Genomic DNA, 20,018 nt, shown 5'->3' with positions numbered 1-20,018 from the left:
AAAGGAGTAGATATGGACAGAGGCCACAAATATGAGTTGAGCGTGATGGGTTACTGTTTAAAAAAATAAAATTAAAGGGTGAGAAAGAGGAATGCATTGGGAGAAAGAGAAAGGAAGTAGAATGGAGTAAATTATCTCACATAAAAGAAGCAAGAAAGAGTCTTTACACTGGAGGAGAACATGAGGGAGGTGACAGGGAATGCTCAAACCTTTTTCTCATCAAAATTGTCTCAAAAAGGGAATAATATACACATTCAATTGGATATAGAAATCTATCTTATCCTACAGAAAATTAGGAGGGAGGGGAAGGGAAGGAGTGTTCATAGAAGGGAGAGGAGATTGGTGGGAGCAGTCAGAAGCAACACACTTTTGAGCAGGGACAAGATGAAAGGAGAAAAAGAATAGAATAAACAGAGAGGGGAATAGGATGCTAGGAAATACAGTTAGCAATCATAACTGAAAAAATTTGAAGCAAGTTTCTCAAATATATAGAGAAATGAGTCAAATTTATAAAAATAAGAGCCATTCCCCAATTGACAAATGATCAAAAAAGTATGAAGTCAGCTTTCAGATGAAGTAATCAAAGCTATCTATAGCCATATTTTAAAAAATGCTTTAAATCACTATTGATTAGAGAAATGCAAATTAAAGCAATTCTGATTAGATAGCCAATTAGATTGGCTAATAGGACAGAAAAGAGAAATAACAAATGTTGAAGAGGATATGAGAAAATTGAGACACTAAGGCATTGATTCAACCATTATGTAGAACAATTTGGAACTATGCCCAAATATTTATAGCAGATCTTTTCTGGTGGCAAATAATTGGAAATTGTGGGGATGTCTATCAATTGGGGAATGGCTATACAATTTGTTGTATATGATTGTGATGGAAAACTATTGTGCTACAAGAAATGATGACTAGATGCTCTTAGAAAAACCTGGAAAGACTTACATGAACTGATGCAAAGTGAAATGAGTTGAACCAGGAGAACATTGTACACAGTAACAGCAATATTGTAAGATGATCAATTGTGAATGACTTAGCTGATCTTAGCAATCCAATGATCCAAGACAACTCTGAATGACTTGTGAAGAAAATTGCTGTCCATCATAAGAGAAAGAACTGATGGAGTCTGAATACTTTGAAGCATACTTTTTTAAAACTTTCTTTATTTTTCTTGTATTTTTGTTTTGGTCTATGTTTTCTTTTCCAACATGACTAATATGGAAATATGTTTTGCATGACTGCACATGTATATCAAGTGGCTTGCCTTCTCAGTGAGGGGGGTGGGGAGGGAGCAAGAGAATTTGGATTTCAGTTTTAAAAATGAATGTTGAAAATTGTTTTTCCGTGGGTAATTTAGGAAAAATAAAATACTAAATTAAAAAAAAAGACAAACCCCAGTGACACCTTGATCAGTTGATTACAGCTTTGATGAGATGCAATTACAAGGTAATCCAGGAACTAGAGAACTGCTCTGGTGCACTGACAGACAGCCAATGAAGGTCTGTGCATGCCTGTAACCATTTGCACATGAATGGCCAACTTTCCTGGAAGTTTGGAAGCACTTTGACTTCAAGTTGAGAAACTGAAAGAATATATCGCCCTCAGTCAGAAACAATAAATTTGATGCAATCACTGCACGATCCCCAAAAGCAGTGCACCCCTAATCATGATGGTTTGGAATCACTGCAGAAAGAAAACTGTGATGGTGGAAACATGCACAAGCTTGTTGTCCCAGAGAATAAATGTCTTTGCAACCATAGTGGACAATTATTTACTGCTTATGGTGCCATCAACAAAATTTTAACCCAAATCCCTTGGACCATTGTCTCCATCCTTCAAGAGGTTTGTGAACCTCTAAATGGGAAGGGCTGCAAAAGGACTAAGTGAAGGATGTTGTCAACTTCCACACAAACAGATGATGAACGCATATTTTCAGACATGGACAATGTCATGCATTTTTTTCAAACTATGTTTTTACAAGGATTTTAATTTTATTTTAGTAAGCAGAGGCAGTTAAAGATACTTTTAAAGAATTAACTAATGGCTATCCTCCCCAAAAAATTAATGGGCCAGAACAAAACCTTTTATGCCTCAGTTAAGTAAAATTTTTAAAAAAACCATTGTTGTTATTCTACATGTGACCTCAGATACTACAACAGAAAAAATAAGTCTTCAAGTCATCACTAGGGAAATTACATTGTGCTTACAGCTAGGATAGATCATGAAATAATTTGAATATTCAGTATACGTGCACCAGATCACATTGTATCTATGAAGAAAAGATTGAAAGTGCAGACAATGGAAGGAAAGGGAAAAATTGAAAGTGGAGATAATTTGTGGAGAGATGTGGACAGAGTATGCCCAGTCACAGGGTTTATGTTCTAGTCTCAGCTGCTGGGACTTAGATCAAGTCACTCAGCCATTCTGAGCTCATGGCCTGAGTTGTGAATATGATGAGAATGATGGCCCTGCCTGCCACAGGCTTGTTGTGAGGATCCATAACAAAGAGAAAAGCTACTGCAGAGTTGTTACTGTTTGTCCTTCATTCTTAAAGTGGACAAGGAGGTGCGAAGTCACCAGCCTCACTTTTCCTCCAGAGCCATCTGGGTCCAGCAGCCAGATGTCAATCAGGACAACTGGAGATGGCCCAGGATGCAGTGGGAGACCTTGACCTTTCAAGCTAGGTCTTTAACTGGCTTCAGTTTGACTGAGGCAACTTCATTCAGTGATTCAGGTAGAGAATGACCTCTTTATCTAGCATAAAAAAACATCTGAGAGAAGATTCTCAGGGTTTCTGCCAAAACAGAAACAATTGCTATTTACTTTCATTCTGAGCTAAACAGGGCCCAAAAAATGACCATTTGGCCTTTGACGTATTGTTGGCCAATCAATGAGAGCCAAAGTGATTTGGGGTTAAGGCTGGTCTTTAAGAAAGAAATTTTTGAAAGTATCAGAGATTAAAATTTACATTCCCTTTGAGCAGAGCACCTGCAGGTAAAAAAAGTATGATAGCTATGTGGACAGAGGGAAGGAAGGAAGGAAGGAAGGAAGGAAGGAAGGAAGGAAGGAAGGAAGGAAGGAAGGAAGGAAGGAAGAAAGGAAGGATCCAGTGTGATTGTGTGTGAAGCTCTTTGTAAATTAAATCATCCTTGGGATGTGAGCTAATGGCATTTTTAAATAATTGGTTCTGCCCATTTAAGCTTGAAGATTTATCTCTTTGCCTGAGGAAATAGAAAGTAACTGAGTTTTTGTTCTGCCTGTGGAGAGAAGGGGACATAAATATATATGTGTGTATAGTATATTTGTTTTATTGCTTTTTTTTTTCAGAAGGAGAGATCAGACTTAAAATGAAGGAAACTACTGCAGAGCTAAGCCTTTTTGTAGAAGAAACTCACAAGCAAAGATTCATGAGTGACAGTCCCTCTGACTTTACTTGGAGAGAAATCTGTGCTATACATGAAAGAATTCACACTGGAGAGAAACTTTATGACTATAAACAATATGGAAATACCTTTACAGAGAGAAGAGATCTTACTGCACCTCAGAGAATCCATACTGGAGAAAAACCTTATGAATGTAATAAGTCTGGAAAAGCTTTCAGATCCAGCTCAGTCTTGCTGAACATCAGGGAACCCACACTGGAGAGAAACCATATGAATATAATCAATGTGGAAAAGCTTTTACATGGGGAGCTGGTTTGATTGTACATCAGAGAATCCACAAAGAAGAGAAAACTTATAAATGTTATCACTGTGGAAAGACTTTCAAAAGTAGGAATGGTATTCATGTACATCAAAGAATCCACACTAGACAGAAACTGTATGAATGTAACCAGTGTGGAAAGGCTTTTACATGTAAGTCTGGACTTAGAGTACATCAGAGAATCCACACTGGAGAGAAACTTTATGAATGTAACCAATGTGGAAAGGCTTTTAAATGGAGTGACAGTCTTACTCTACATCACAGAATCCACACTATAGAGAAATCTTATAAATGTAATCAGTGTGGAAAAGCTTTTCCACAGAAATTATATCTTAGTGTACATCAGAAAATCCACACTACAGAGAAACCTTATAAATGTAATCAATGTGGAAAGACTTTCAAATGCAGGAAGAGTATTGATGCACATCAGAGAACCCACACTGGAGAGAAACTTTATAAATGTGATCAATGTGGAAAGACCTCAAATATAAGAAGACTCTTACTCTACATCAAAGAATTCACACTGGAGAGAAACCATATGAATGTAATCAATGTGGAAAGACTTTTACACAGAGAACTGGTCTTATTGTACATCAGAAAACCCATACTGGAGAGAAACCTTATAAATGTTATCAATGTGGAAAGACTTTCAAAAGTAGAAATGGTGTTCATGTACATCAGAGAATCCACACTGGAGAGAAACCATATGAATGTAATCAATGTGGAAAAGCTTTAACATATAGGGCTAGTCTTATTGCACATCAGAGAATCCACACTGGAGAGAAACCTTATGAATGTAATCAATGTGGAAAAGCTTTTACACAGAAATTCCATCTTACTGTACATCAGAGAACCCACACTGGAGAGAAACCTTATCAATGTAATCAATGTAGAAAGACTTTCAAAAGTAGGAAGAGTACTGATATACATCAGAGAATCCACACTGGAGAGAAACCTTACGAATGTAATCAATGCGGAAAGGCTTTTACACAGAGAGCTGGTCTTATTGTGCATCAGAGAACCCACACTGGAGAGAAACCTTATGAATGTAATCAATGCAGAAAGGCTTTTACACGGAAGGACTCTCTTACTCTACATCAGAGAATCCACACTGGAGAGAAACCATATGAATATAATCAATGTGGAAAAGCCTTTGCATGAAGGGATAGTCTTGCTCTACGTCAGAATCCACATTGGAGAGAAACATGAATGTACCCAATGTGGAAAGGCTTTTCAGATCCAGCTCTAATCTTGTGAACATCAGCGAATTCATATTGCAGAGAAACCTTAGGAATGTAATCAGTGTGGTGAAGCCTTCTAGCTAAAGTCAGTCCTTTTTTCCCCATCAGAGAATTCATAGGTGATAGGAATCTTATAACTTACCTGAATGAGGAAAGGCATTGAAATGGAGTATAAAGGACTGGAAATTGCAGGGATGCCCACCGATTGGGGAATGTCTGATCAAGTTGTGGCATATGATTGGGATGGAAAATTACTGGGCTATAAGAAATGATGCTCAATTATTTTACAAAAACATGGAAAAACTTGCATGAAATAATGAGGAGCAAAATGGGCAGAACAAAGAGAATATTGTAGTCAGTAACAGCAATATTTTTTAAGAACAATTTTGAGTGAATAACTTATTTTAGCTACCATAAATGCCCAAATTGGAGGTAGAGCCAAGATGGCAGAGTAAAGGCAAGGACTCGCCTGAGCTCTCCCCCAAACCCATAATGACTCTAAACAAAGTCTAGTGCAGCAGGACCTACAAAAAGATGGAGTGAAACAATTTTCCAGCCCAAGACAACTTAGAAGGTTAGCAGGAAAGGTCTGTTGCACCTGGGTGAGATAGGAGTGCAGTCCAGTGCAGGTCATGCCAGTGCAAACCAGGAGCAGGCCTTGGGACAACTGAATCAGTAGCAACATTGGCAGTTTCCAGTCTCTCATCCCACAGAGGGTGAGGGGATTGGACAACATGTCAGAAGGAGATGTATAAGGGTCCCTTTGCTGGCACTAGCAGCAAGACTGTTGGATGTGGGTCACAGTCCTGGGTCTTAGTCCCAGTGCAAAGAGGAATATTAGCACTCCAGAGTTTGCCACCCAGGGGCCCTGGTCACAGGTCCAGGGTTGAAAAGAGTGCTTGTGGTAGCTCACAGACTAGTGCAGAGTATAGGAGAAAAGTGAACACAGCTCTCCCTAGGTCATACCACCTTGGAAGTGCCAAAAACATGCAGGTCCCCAGAATTACCTTTGAAAACAGCTGCACAAAAAACCTGAAGCTTGGGACAGCGCTCCTTCACTTAGGAAGCAGAACCCCACTCTAGCATAGAGTTAAAACTCAAGAAAAAGGCTGGAAACTGAGCAAACAACAGAAAAAAATTCTAACCATAGTGATGAGGGCAGGTTGAGTTGTGGCAAGACATCTCTAAAGAATTTCAAAGGCACAGGCCTACTCCAAGCCAGTTAGAGAGATTTATTATGGTATTATTAGAGGTTTCATGCTCTGGTGAGTGGCTAAGTTCTTTAGAGGAATTAGCAATTTCAGTAAGGCAAAAGAGACAATTTTATAGTGTATATGATGCTGATTACACAATCAAAGCTCCTTAAGCCAAATCCTATGAGAATAAGATTCCCTCATTTCCTCTCACCTTCCCCTGTTTCCCCTCCACTGTAAGAACCTTTTCTTGTCTGTTTTGTGTGAGATAATGTACCCCATCCTACCTCTTCCTTTCTCCTTCTCCTAGTATAATCCTCTCTCACCCCTTAATTTTATTCTCCAGATATCACCCCTTCATCTTCAACTCACACTGTGCCCTCTATCTATCTATCTATCTATCTATCTATCTATCTATCTATCCATACATATATACATATAATTTTTTCCCCTCCCACTACCCTAATACTGACAAAGGTCTCATGAGTTATAAATATCATCTTTCCATGAAGGAATGTAAACAGTTCAGCCTTAATAAGTCTCTTATGATTTGTCTTTCCTGTTTACCTCTTCATGTTCCACTTGAGTCTTGTATTTGAAAGTCAAATTTTCTATTCAGCTCTGGACTTTTCATCAAGAATGCTTGAAAGTCCTCTATTTCACTGAATGACCATTTTTCCCCCTGAAGGATTATACTCAGTTTTGCTGGGTAGGTGATTCTTGGTTGTAATCCTATCTCCTTTGCCCTCCGGAATATTACATTCCATGCCCTGCTGCTAAATCTTGTGTTAGCCTAATTGTGTTTCCACCATACTTGAATTGTTTCTTTCTGGCTGCTTGCAATATTTTCTCCTGGACCTAGGAACTCTGGAATTTGGCTACAATATTCCTAGGAGTTTTCCTTTGGGGATCTCTATCAGGGGGAGATCAGTGGATTCTTTCAATTTCTATTTTGCCCTTTGGTTCTAAAATCTTGAAAGATGATGTCTAGGCTCTTTTTTTGATCATGGCTTTTAGATAGTCCAATAAGTTTTAAATTCTCTCTCCTGGATCCATTTTCCAGGTCAGTTGTTTTTCCAATGAGATATTTCACATTGTTTTCTAATTTTTCATTCTTTTGGATTTGTTTTACAGTGTCTTGATTTCTCATAAAGTCACTAGCTTCCAATTGCTCTATTCTAATTTTTAAGGAAGTATTTTCTTCAGTAATCTTTTGGACTTCCTTTTCCATTTGACCAGTTTTTCTTTTTAGGGCATTTTTCTCCTCATTGGCTTTTTGGACCTCTTTTGCCATTTGGGTTAGGCTGTTTTTTAAGGTATTATTTTCTTCAGTATTTTTTTTGGGTCTCCTTTAGCAAGCTGTTGACTTGTTTTTTGTGATTTTCTTGCATCACTCTCATTTCTCTTCCCCAGTTTTTCCTCTACTGCCCTTACCTGCTTCTCAAAATCCCTTTTGAGCCTCTCCAAGGCCTGAGACAGATTCATATTTTTCTTGGAGGCTTTGGATGTGGGAGCTTTGACTTTGTTGTCTTCTGGTTGTATATTTGATCTTCTTTTTCACCAAAGTAAGATAACATTAATCTGACTCTTTTTGCGCTGCTTGCTCATGATCCTGGCCAATTACTTGAGTTTTAAACTCTTTGTTGAGGTAAGAGTCTGCTTCCAATGTGGAGAATGTACCTGTCCCAAGCTTTGGGGGTTTGTACAGCTATTTTCAGAGAGATTTGTATGTAGAGGACCACAGGTGAGTAGGACTCTGACCCTGATGGCTGTATAAGCCCTCTCAGGTGAGGAGCCGGCTCCTTGGCCTGGATCGGTTCTCCACTCCCCAGAAAGAAGGGTGGCTAGGCAAGCTCAACCATAAACAATGTTGCCAGCTCAAGCACAGCTAGCTCTAGCACAAATACATATCAAGTATTGCTAGCTCATGTATCAAGTATTGGGACATTCCGGAACAAGAAGCACATGGTGTTTTCACGGGGCCAGCCTGGGAGAAGGACACAGCCGGGAGAATGTCGCAAAGAGATACGCTTGTTGGTACTTTGATTGGCATTCGTATGAGAAAAATTCTCGGTGTTGCCCATTGGTAAAGATACATAAACTTTGCTGCTTTGTCCGCTGCTCCACTGGGGTCTGTTCCCATGAGTCAAAGATATAAAACTGCCTGCTGCGCTCTAATAAAATTGACTCCATTTTCCATCACGCTTGGAGTCCGTCTCTTTCGTATTTGCCTCACAGTCTCCAGTCAAGAACCCTTTCGCAGACTTCGCTGCTGGTCAGCGGAGCTGCCCCAACACATAAGTCTCACTTGTAGGGACCTGTAAATTTTCAGTACTTCCAAAGTGGTATGATAAGGGGTGAGGTGTTTACTCCTTTCCTGGCCTGTGACCACAAGTATTCCTTTTTGTCCTGTAACTGTGAGGAGGGGTTCCTCTCCACAGCCACTACAAGCTCCACAGATCCAGCACTCCTCCTCACCCCAGCACCGCTGCCCAGAACTGTGACCCAGATCCACACAAGAGATTCTTGCCTCAGCACTGGCAAAGAGATCCCTGCAATCCTCCTCTAATCAGCCACTGGATTCCCCCTCAGTCTATGGGCCGGAAGCTCGGGAAGTAGCTGCCCCCCCCCAGGGCCACGCTTTTGGGGAATGGAGCTAAGACCCCGCCTTCCTGTCTCAGTACCACAGAAACAGACTTTTCCCACTGACCTTCTAAATTGTCTTCGGCATTCATGGATTGAGGAGTCTGAAAACCCCCACAGCTGCCCGAGATTCAGTCCTCTGAGGCCTGCTCCAGGATCACTGTGGCCTGCACTCCCAGCCCAGTTCCATACACCTTTCTGATCCACCATCCAGGTTGTCTTGGGCTGGAAATTTGTTTCACTCTGTCTTTTTGTGGGTTCTGCTGCTTCAGAATTTGTTCAGAGCCATTTTTTTATGAGTATTTGGAGGGGTTTGAGGGAGAGCTCAAGCAAGTCACTGCTTTTACTCTGCCATCTTGGCTCCGCCCCTCTGTTATACATGATTGTGATGGAATATTATCGTGCCATAAGAAATGACATGCAGGATGATTTCAGAAAAACCTGGACTTACATGAATTGATGCAAAGTGAAATGAGTAGAACCAGGAGAACATTGTATACAAGAACAGCAATATTATATGATGATCTACTATGAATAACAACTATTCTCAGCAATACAATGGTCCAAGACAGTTCTGTAGGACTTAAGATGAAAGGTGCTTTACATCTCCAGAGAGAACTGGTAGAGACTGAATGTGGATCAAAGATACATTTTCTTTACTTTATTTTTCTTGGGTTTTTTTTTTTGTCTGTTTCCCTTCACAGAATCACTTACATGGAAATGTGTTCTGTATGACTACACATGCATAACCTATGTCAAATTGCTTGCTTTCCCAATGAGGGGGAAAGAGAAGGGAGGGAGAGAACATCTTTGATCAAATTAGTTGACTATTATAAATACCCAAATTAATTATAAAGGACATAAGAAGAAAGATGCTTTCTGTATCCAGAGAAAGAACTCATAAGTAGAAGTATGTATAGAATAATTATAAATATATAATATATGTATCTGTGTCTAATGGGAACCATCTCTAGGGTGGGGGAGGGAAGAAAAAAAGAAATTTACACAATATTTTTACGTATATTTGAAAAGAATAACAAGTCGTATAGTCGATAGTCGATTTGCAGTTTGATGTGCAACATCTTTTTATTGTACTACATTAAAGAAATGTTTGTATTCCATAAATTTTTTAAAAAAAAGAAAATTATCAACATTTTCAAGAGAGGAAGAGTTCTTACCAGCCCATATTTCAGATTTTCAACTAATCATATGGTCCCTGCCCCCATGATGATGTCTGTCCTTTAACAAATTATACTGTTCCCCCAACCACCAACCTCTGTTCTTTGTTCTGTCCTTAAAGGGGAGGGCTGCCTCTCCTCCAGGTCTTTGAGCTCGACAGGGGAGCCATTGACCCTCTTTATTAGTAAATACATGTTTAATTACTAAACTGCTCAGAGCTTTGTACTTCAGATAACTTGATTTTACTTAGGACAATTAGGCCCGGTGGTCTTGAGAGCAGGAGGTCTTTAGCTTACAGAATCTATGCATGGAAACCACTGTCATCAAATTAGGCCTAATTATCTTGAGGCCATTATGACAGCCTCACCTGATTTGTTGTTCATCCATTTTAGTTGTGTCTGACTCTTTGTGACCCTATTTTGGAGAGGTTTTCTTGGCAAGAATATTGCAGCAGGTTGCCATTTCCTTCTCTAGCTCGTTTTATAGATGAAGAAACTGGGGCAAACAGGATTAAGTAACTGGTCTAGTCACAAGCCTACCCTAGATTTGAACCCATGAAGCGGATTCTTCCTGATTCCAAGCCCAGGGCACCACAGTGCCACCTAACTGCCCTTAATCTCACCTTCAAGGAGGCTGCAAGCTCATAGAACAGTTGTTGAGGTTCAGTCTTTCAGTCCTGTCTAACTCTTTGTAGCCCCATGGACCATGACACACCTGCCCCTTCTATCCTTCACTACCTCTCAAAGTCTGTCCAAGTTCATGTTCATTGTTTCCATGACCCTATCCATCTCATCTTCTGACTTTCCCTTCTCCTGTTTCCTTCTATCTTTCCCAACATCAGGGCCTTTCCTAATGAATCCCATCTTCTCATTATGTAGCCCAAGTATTTCAGCCTCAGTGTTTGACACTCCAGTGAATAGCCTGAATTAATTTCCTTAAGTATTGACTGATTTCACTTTTTTTTTTCTTTTTTTTTTTTGCTGTCTAAGTGCGGAGTCCACCACGCCACTCCACTGGCTGGCCTACTTACCTTCCACCGCTTCTCTTCTGGTCCTCGTCACCAGCGTGGTCTTCGGACGTCTCCGGCCCTGTCCTCTCACTGGAACAGAGTTCGTTCTTTAGACCCGCTAAAGAACTTGGTCAACACCCGAACACCCAACTCAGCAGTCTTAGTTGTACAGGTATTTTATTGACTTATGGCTACATTTCTTAAGCTGGCTTTCTCCCAGGTTCAGATCCCCAAGCTGCACTGGTAAGGCTGAGTGTCTTGCCCAAAAGGGGAAGAAAGGCCTCCCCGCTTCCTGCTCCACACCCTAATAAGCCGTTCTTCGGGGTCCTCCTACTGAGTAGGCGTGTCCACGGAGGAGCCAAACCCCGTTAGTGATGCAGCCTCAATGCTCGGTCCTAAGTGCCTACATGGCAATAGTACGAAGTCCATCACCTACGTGGCGAGGCAGAGCAGAGGCCACATCCGGGTGTCTCTTACTCTCGTGACACTCTCTACCCCCAGGACCCAACATCTAAGGGACTCTCAAAAGTCTTCTCCAGTACCACAATTTAATTTGATGATTCTGTGGCATTCAGGTTTTCCTTATACAGCAACTCTGACAGCCATACTACTGGAAGACCCATAGCTTTGACTATATGGACTTCTGTTGGCAAGGTGATGTCTCTGCTTTTTAGGATGCTGTCTGGATTTGCCATTGCTTTCCTTCAAAGGAGGAGAGGTATTTTTAATTTCATGGCTGCAGTCACCATCTGCTGTCACCTTTGAGCCCAAGGATATAAAATCTGACATTAGTTCCATTTCTTTTCTCTCCCATTTGCCAGGAAGTGATAGGACCAGTTGCCAAGATCTTAGTTTTTTATGTATCTATTAAGTTTCAAGCCAGCTTTCTAAAAAAATTGCATTTTATTTTTATTTTATGAAACAAAACAAGCATTTTCATAACAGCACAATAAAAAATATGATTGTACATAAAATCGCAAATCTACTATGCACATCTTGCTAATCCTTTCAAATATACAAAGAATTCTCATACAAGTTTTTTTCTTTTTTTCCCCCTCCCCACCCTAGAAATTGGCTACCATTAGACACAAAAAATGTATATATATATAACCCTAAACCTCTGACTGTCTTTATATATATATATGTATGTATGTGTAAGTATGTATGTATGTATTTAAAATTATTCTATACATACTTCTATTTATCAGTTCTTTCTCTGGATGCAGATAGTATCTTTCTTCATATGTCCTTTATAGGTAATTTCAGTGTTTTTGATAGAAAACATAACTTATTCACTCAAAGTCATTTTTTTATTAATTTATTTTGATTTATCAATAATCACTTCCATATGCTTTTCAGTTTTAAATTTTTCTCCCCACCATCCTCCCCAAGATGTTGCACAATCTGATATAGGCTATACATATACATTTCTATTAAATGTATTTTCACATTAGTGATGTTGTAAGTAAGAATTAGAACCAATAAGAGGAACCACCAGAAAGAGGAAACAAAACACAACAGAAGAAAAAAAAAAGAGTGAATACCATGCTTCGATCTGCATTCAAACTCCACAGTTCTTTCTTTGGATGTGGATAGCATTTTCCATCATGAGGCTGTTGGAGATGTCTTAAATCCTTGTATTGTTGGGTAGGGTTAAGTTTATCAATATTAGTCATCGCACAACGCGGCTGTTATTGTGTACAACATTCTCCTGCTTCTGCTCACTTCACTCAGCATCAGACCACACAAGTCTTTCCAGGTTTTTCTGAAGTCAGCCTGTTCATTGTTTCTTCTAGCACAATAGCATTCCGTTACATTCATATACCACACCTTGTTCAGCCATTCCCCAACTGATGAGCATCTTCTCAATTTCCAATTCTTTGACACCACAAAAAGAGCTGCTATAAATATTTTTGTACATGTGGGTCCTTTTCCCATTTGTATGATCTCTTTGGGATATAGCCCTGGAAGTACTATTGCTGGGTCAAAGGTTAGGTACATTTTTATAGCCCTTTGGCCATAGTTCCAAAATGGTTGGATCAGTTCACAACTCCAACAAAAATGCATTAGTGTTCCAATTTTCTCACATCTTCTCCAACATTTATCATTTTCTTGTTTTATCATCTTGGCCAGTCTGATAGGTGTGAGGTAGTACCTCAGAATTGTTTTGATTTGCATTTCTCTAATCAATAGTGATTTAGAGCATTTTTTCATCTGACTATAGATGGCTTTGATTTCTTCATCTAAGAACTGCCTGTTCATATCCTTTGACCATTTATCAATTGGGGAATGAGTTGTATTCTTATAAATTTGACTTAATTCTCTATATATTTTAGAAATGAGGCCCTTATCTGAGACACTGGTTGTAAAATTATTTCCCAATTTTCTACTTTCCTTCTAATCTTGGTTGCATTGGCTTTGTGGTGCAAAAACTTTTCAATTTAATGTAATCAAAGTTATCCATTTTGCTTTTCATAATGTTCTCTATCTCCTGTTTGGTCATGAATTCTTCTGTTCTCCAGAAATCTGATAGGTAAACTATTCCTTGCTCTCCCAGTTTGCTCATAGTATCAGCCTTTATATCTAAATCATGGACCCATTTTGACTTTATTTTGGTATATGGTGTGAGATTTGGGTCTATGCCTAGTTTCTGCCATACTCTTTTCCAGTTTTCCCAGTAGTTTTTTTTTTCAAAGAGTGGGTTTTTATCCCAGAAGCTGGGGTCTTTGGGTTTGTCAAATAATAGATTACTGTAGTAATTGACTACTGTGTCTTGCATACTTAACCTATTCTGCTGATCCACCATTCTATTTCTTAGCCAGTACCAAGCAGTTTTGATGATTGCTGCTTTATAATACAATTTAAAATCTGTAATGGCTAGGCCACCTTCCCCTGCATTTCTTTTCATTAGTTCCCTTGATATTGTGGACCTTCTGTTCTTCCAAATGAATCTTGTTATTCTTTTTTCTAACTCTATAAAATAATTTTTTGGCAGTTTGATCGATATGTCATGGAATAAGTAAATTAGCTTAGATAGAATTGTCATTTTTATTATATTAGCTTGGCCTACTCACATCAAAGTCGTTCTTAAAACAATATTACTATTACTGTATACAGTGTTAACTTAGTTTTGCTCATTTTACTCTTTGTTATTTTGTGCTACTGTTTCCATCTTTTTCTGAGAGCATCTTGCTCCTCATTTCTTTTTTTTTTTAGGTCAAATTTTTTGTATTCTCTAGTGTTTTACTTTTTATAGAATTGACCATAAATATTATATTTAAAGAACCGCACACATGTATACCAATGCCAAATATGACAAAAAAAATTAAAGTACATATATTTCAATGCAACAATCTATGGAACATTTGATGAATAGAGTTCTAGCTTTAGGTTCAGATCCTGTCTCTGATACTTAGGTAGCTTTATGACTGAGCACACAATCTTTTCGGAAAATGAGGTTAATACATGTAGTAACTACCTCACAGGGTTATTTTGGGACTCAAATGAAATAAAATATGATACACATTTTACAAACTAAAAGCATTTCAATTATCATTGAGCCATTCCCTCCAACAGCATAGAGTGCAACCTGTTCATGTTCATCCTGTACTGTCTTGTCTATTTCTTCACATAAATCATTCGCTAAGGTGAGCCCCATATATTGAGGCCTTACTCTATAACAGAGGTTATTAACCTGGGATCTCTGAATTTTTTTTCTTAAAATATTTTTGATAACTATTTCAGTACAATTGACTTCCTTTGGTAATTCTGTGTATTTTATTTAGGACACTTAAAACATTATTTTGAGAAGGTGTCCATAGTTTTCATCAGACTGCCAGAAGAGGTGTCTATGGCACAAAAAAAGGTTAAAAACTACTCTATTCTATAAGGCTTGACATTATGTGGATTCAATGGTGCACATGTCTTGGACACCAGCATTATTCTCTTGCTTTTACTACAGTTCCTTTTCTCTTCATGCTTAGATAATTTTCACATAAGATATCTGTGTGGTCATTCATTGATAATACGTTTAGCCTGCTAATATACTTCTACCACACATCTTTCCATTTCCCTTTGAGCAATCTACAACTTTAATAATTCTTCAAAAATGGTTATTCTTTGTGACTCCAATCCACATAAGGATCCTGGGGAAAATATTTTTCCATACAAATTATTGATTTTTACCTTACCTATATTTCCCAATATTCGCCTATATTCCCGATAAGCTTCAATAGCTTAAAATTACATTGACTTTTTTTTTACCAGAAGAGCAGTTTGTTTTTAATCTTTTTTTAATTTTAATTTTTTTATTTTTTCCATATGCTTTTGAGTTGAAAATATTTCTCCCTTTTCCTCCCCCCCCCAAGACGGCACATAATCTGATATAGGCTTTACATTTACATACCCATTAAACATATTTTCACGTTAGTGAAGTTGTAAGTAAAAATTAAAACCAATACAAGGAACCATCAGAAAGATGAAACAAAACTCAACAGAAGGTAAAAATAAGTGATAGCAATTCGACTTCCATAGTTCTTTCTTTGGATGTGGACAGCATTTTCCATTACGAGGCCTCTGGAGATGTCTTAGATCCTCATAATGCTGAGAAGGGTTCAGTTTAACAATCTTAGTCATTGCATAACATGGCTGTTATTGTGTACAAAGTCCTCTTGGTTCTGCTCACTTCACTCAGCATCAGACCACATAAGTCTTTCCAGGTTTTTCTGAAGTCAGCCTGCTCATCATTTCTTATAGCACAATAGTATTCCATTACATTCATATACCACAACTTGCTCAGCCATTCCCCAATGGATGGGCATCCTCTCAATTTCCAATTCTTTGCCACCACAAAAAGAGCTGCTATGAATATTTTTGTACATGTGGGTCCTTTTCCCATTTGTTTGATCTCTTTGGGATATAGCCCTAGAAGTGCTATTGCTGGATCATTTCTAATAGTGCAGTAGTATTCCATCATAATCTCATGCCATGATTTGTTCAATAATTCCCCAGTAAATGAGCATCTCTGCAATTTTCAGTTCTTTGCCACCACAAAGAGAGCTACTATAAACGTTTTAGAACATATAGGCTCTTTTCCTTTTTCCCCTAATCATGGGAAATAGACCAAGTATTGGTATGCCCAAATGGCATAAATCCACATTGCTCTCCAAAATTGTTGGATCATTTTACAATTCTACCAACAATGAATTAGTGTCCCAATTTTTCCACATTGTCTACAACATTTGTCACTTTCCCTTTTATCATTTTAGTAAATCTGGTAGGTGTAAAATGATATCTCAAGGTTGTTTTAATATGCATTTCCCTAGTCAACAATGATTTAGAACATTTTTATATGATTAAATAAATTTTTTAATTTTTTTTTATTGGAAAACTGCCTGCTCTACCCTTTATAAATTTATCAATTGAGGGATGACTCATCTTCTTATAGATTTTATGAAATTCTAATTACTGTTTGTGAATTTCCATCTATCTTATTTTTACTTACTATTTTTCTTCTCAGCCTCTCTTTTTACCCTATACCTGCTACCTTATCTTTTTCTTAGCTTTTCCTTCTTGTTCTTTATTTTATCCACCCCTCTAAAATCCGCATCCCTTATCTTCTCCCTCCAACTCTCCTAATCTTATTCTGTACTCACTTGCAAAAGTTTCTCTCCCATCCTATCCTCCAGTTTTCTCACCTTTCTTGAAGTTCAGTAGACTTCTAAACCTCTTCAGGTGTATATGTTGTTTCTTCTTCAAACCAGATGAAAGTAAGGTTCCAATACTACCAGGCTTCCACTCCCACCTCTTTCCTCTGTATTAGTTCTTCCTTTCATGACCCATTTTAATGAGATAATTGCTCCTTTTTACCTTCTACAAAATTTTGTTTTTTAGAAACACCCTGTCATATATATCAGCCACAAACCTTTTTTCAAACTACCTTAATGATCACACTTTTAAGAACACTCTTATTAATAACAATAGGTAATCATTATTAATATTAATAACATTTTCCATATATCATAACTAAACAGTTTGGTTAGTGCCTCATAACTGGTCTTCAATGATTTCTTTATATTTCTTCTGGTACCACAGGTAGCAAGTCAACTGTTACACTCTCCTCTTTCACCCTCATCAAGAGGCTTCTTAATTCCTCTTCACTTTCTGCCATCAGAGTGATACCATATGCATATCTGAGATTATTGATATTTCTCCTGGCAACCTTCATTCCACCTTTTAATTCCTCCAGCCTGGCATTTCACATGAGGTACTTTGCATACAAGTTAAATAAAGTAACAACATACAACCTTGTGGTACTCCTTTCCCAATCTGAAACCAAGCAGTTGTTCTATGTTCTGTTGTACCTGTTGCCCCTTGGCCCTCATACAGGTTCCTCAGGAGATGAGTAAGGAGATTTGGAACTCCCATTTCTTTGAGGACTTGCCACATTTTGTTGTGATCCACACAGTCAAAGGCTTTAGTGGAGTCAATGGAGCAGAAGTATATTTTTTTTTCTGGAGTTCCCTTACTTTAACCATAATCCAGAGAATATTGGCAGCCTCTTTGAAAACCAGCCTGTTCTTCTGGTAATTCTTGGTTCACATATTGCTGAAGCCTAGCTTACAGAATCTTAAGCATAGCTTTACTAGCATGTGATATCTTCAATTTTCTTGAAGGGTCTCTTGTCTTTCCCATTCTATGGTTTTCTTCTATTTCTTTGCATTTCTCACTTAAGAAAAACTTATCTCACCTTGCTATTCTCTGGAATTCTTCATTCACTTGAGTATGTTTTTCCCTTTCTCCTTTCCCTTTCCTTCTTTCCTTAGCTATTTGTAGAGCCTTATCACACAACCATTTTGGTTTCTTGCTCTTCTTTTTCTTTGGAATTTTTGTTGTTGCTGCCTCTTGTCCAATATTGGGAACCTCAATCCATAGTTCTTCAGGCACTATATCTACCAGATCTGATCCCTTAAATGTATTCATCACCTCCATAGGCTTATTCATAAGAAATATTACTTAGGTCATACCTATGTGGTCTGATGGTTTCCCTATTTATAGAACATGCTCATGGAAAAATTCTGCCAGTAGTATCTTTTGAAAGTTAGTAGTTACATGATCCTGTCAAATATCCTGTCAACTGCCAGTTGATCATATCAACTCTGCTCAAGGAAGAAATCCCATTTTGAAGCCTGCTGAGACCAAGATGGCTCAAAGCAGGTAATTTCCAAACATACTCTTCCAGGATCAATTTTATAATTTTCATCATCAGTGGTCAATCTAACAGATAAAAATAATTTCTATATTAGAAACAAACTTCTAAAAATCACCACCCCCTCAGGTACTGAGAAGTCTTAGTTACTTAGTCAGACTTGGACAACCTTCTTTTAGCAACTTGTTCCCCAGGGATGATAAGATTTTATCACATTTTCCAAAAAGAAGGTCTCAAGTCACCTGTTAAGTCCCCAAAGGACTTCCCAGAAAAGGAGAATTTACAGGGTCTTTTGTACTATTTCCAAACAGTGTTATCATTATCTATTTTAAAACAGAGCATGCCCAATTAAATACTTAAGTTGTTAAGCATTGTAACTCCACTCTTGAATAGCTTAATTCATTATTTCTAAAGAAAGGTTAACTTAGTAAGGGTATAATTGCATCACCCTCTAGAAATTACTTGTTCATTAGCAACATTTCCTATAGTAATTTCCCCAAAATCCTAAACAAGAAAAAGCAGGAGGTAATAAATGATAATATGGATTTGTAGTATGAAACAGTCATTGACAGTCATGTGATATTGATTCAATTGAATGTATTTCTGAAGCATGTTACATAGAAAATCACTTCATGCATCTATGAATTTGACACCCTGGACTGATTGCATTCAGTGACCAGTGTAACAGACTTTAGATCCAATTACACTTTTATTTCTTATACTGACATTTCTAAATAGATCACTCTCATGAAATCTCATGCATAATTTGCATTCAGGTCTGTCCTATCTATACAAGGTCAAATATCACAGTCAGCCTAGTAGGAACACACATGTGGGGAAGCTAGGTGGCACAGTGGATAGAGCACTGGCCCTGAAGCCAGGAGGATATGAGTTCAAATTTGAACTCAGACAAAACACTTGACACGTACTAGTTGTGTGACCCTGACCAAGTCACTTAACCCCAATTGCCTAAAAAAACAAAGAGGAAAAAAAATAGGAACACACAAGCGACTTTAAATGATATCATATGGTTTAGGACAAATTCAGTCCCATCAAATCTGGATTTACCATTATACAGAGTCTCAACTTGCCTACGGGCCATTTGGTATCAGTACTTTAAATTATAGAGACCACTAATTTCAGTCAGATAGTGTCTGGTGCAAGGCTCCTGGTCTTATCAGTCACAAACTTGAGAATGCTCCCAGTCAGCTCTATCCAAGTTTGTGGATGGTGACACAGCAAGGAGGATTTGGGCTTCAGTGAGGGCATCACCAACTTAGAGTGACCCAAAACATATGAGGGGCTCAAGTGGTTTCACACCTCCCTGCCATGAGCTGGGTTAGAATATCTTGCCTTCCAGACCCTACCCCTGCTCCCCTTACCTGAGCTTCCTGCTTCCCTGCCCCTTCTTCTCTTAGAGCACTCAGGTTCCTTGTGAGGGGGATCCCAGACTGGATTTTGTCTCCCAGTCTCAGACTTCCTCTGATCATTCCCTGGTGGCTCCATTCAAGAGCTCTCCCCATCCTTAACCTTCCCTAGCTCCTAGATCAAGCAGTCAGTCTGTTGTCTAGATAATCTGTGCCTGAGTCAAGGAGAGGGGATATAGGGAGGGCAGAGGACCAGTTGGAGGGAGAGCTCTGATTCAAGAAGGACTGAGGCTCTGACTGATCTCATCCCATTTGGGATCCCAAACCCTTTCAACCTCTTGGGTCTCCATTGTTGTTCACTATTTTTTCTTGAAGGGGACCAATGACATCAGTGAATTGGATTTAAGTGGGACATCAGCTTCATTCTCTCCTCCAGAGTCATTCAGAGTTCAGCGGCAAGGCAAAGGT

At 38.5% G+C, this 20,018-nt stretch overlaps 1 protein-coding gene across 1 annotated transcript in view; it reads left to right on the top strand.

Annotated features, from left to right (window-relative positions):
• LOC110203697 (uncharacterized) overlaps nt 1-5,459 on the top strand; it is a 35,584-nt gene extending 30,125 nt beyond the window's left edge. The window contains 3 exon segments of the mRNA XM_078154515.1: nt 3,337-3,609; nt 3,612-4,190; nt 4,193-5,459. Coding sequence (XP_078010641.1) covers nt 3,337-3,609; nt 3,612-4,190; nt 4,193-4,920 — 1,580 coding nt within the window. The 3' untranslated portion in view covers nt 4,921-5,459.
• Nucleotides 5,460-20,018: the final 14,559 nt, after the last annotated feature.

Source organism: Phascolarctos cinereus, unplaced genomic scaffold, assembly GCF_003287225.1.
Source record: "Phascolarctos cinereus isolate Bilbo 61053 unplaced genomic scaffold, phaCin_HiC Scaffold_4;HRSCAF=312, whole genome shotgun sequence".
Lineage (NCBI taxonomy): Eukaryota > Metazoa > Chordata > Mammalia > Diprotodontia > Phascolarctidae > Phascolarctos > Phascolarctos cinereus.
Note: the sequence above shows the minus strand (reverse complement) of the source record. Positions and strands in the feature narration are given on the sequence as shown.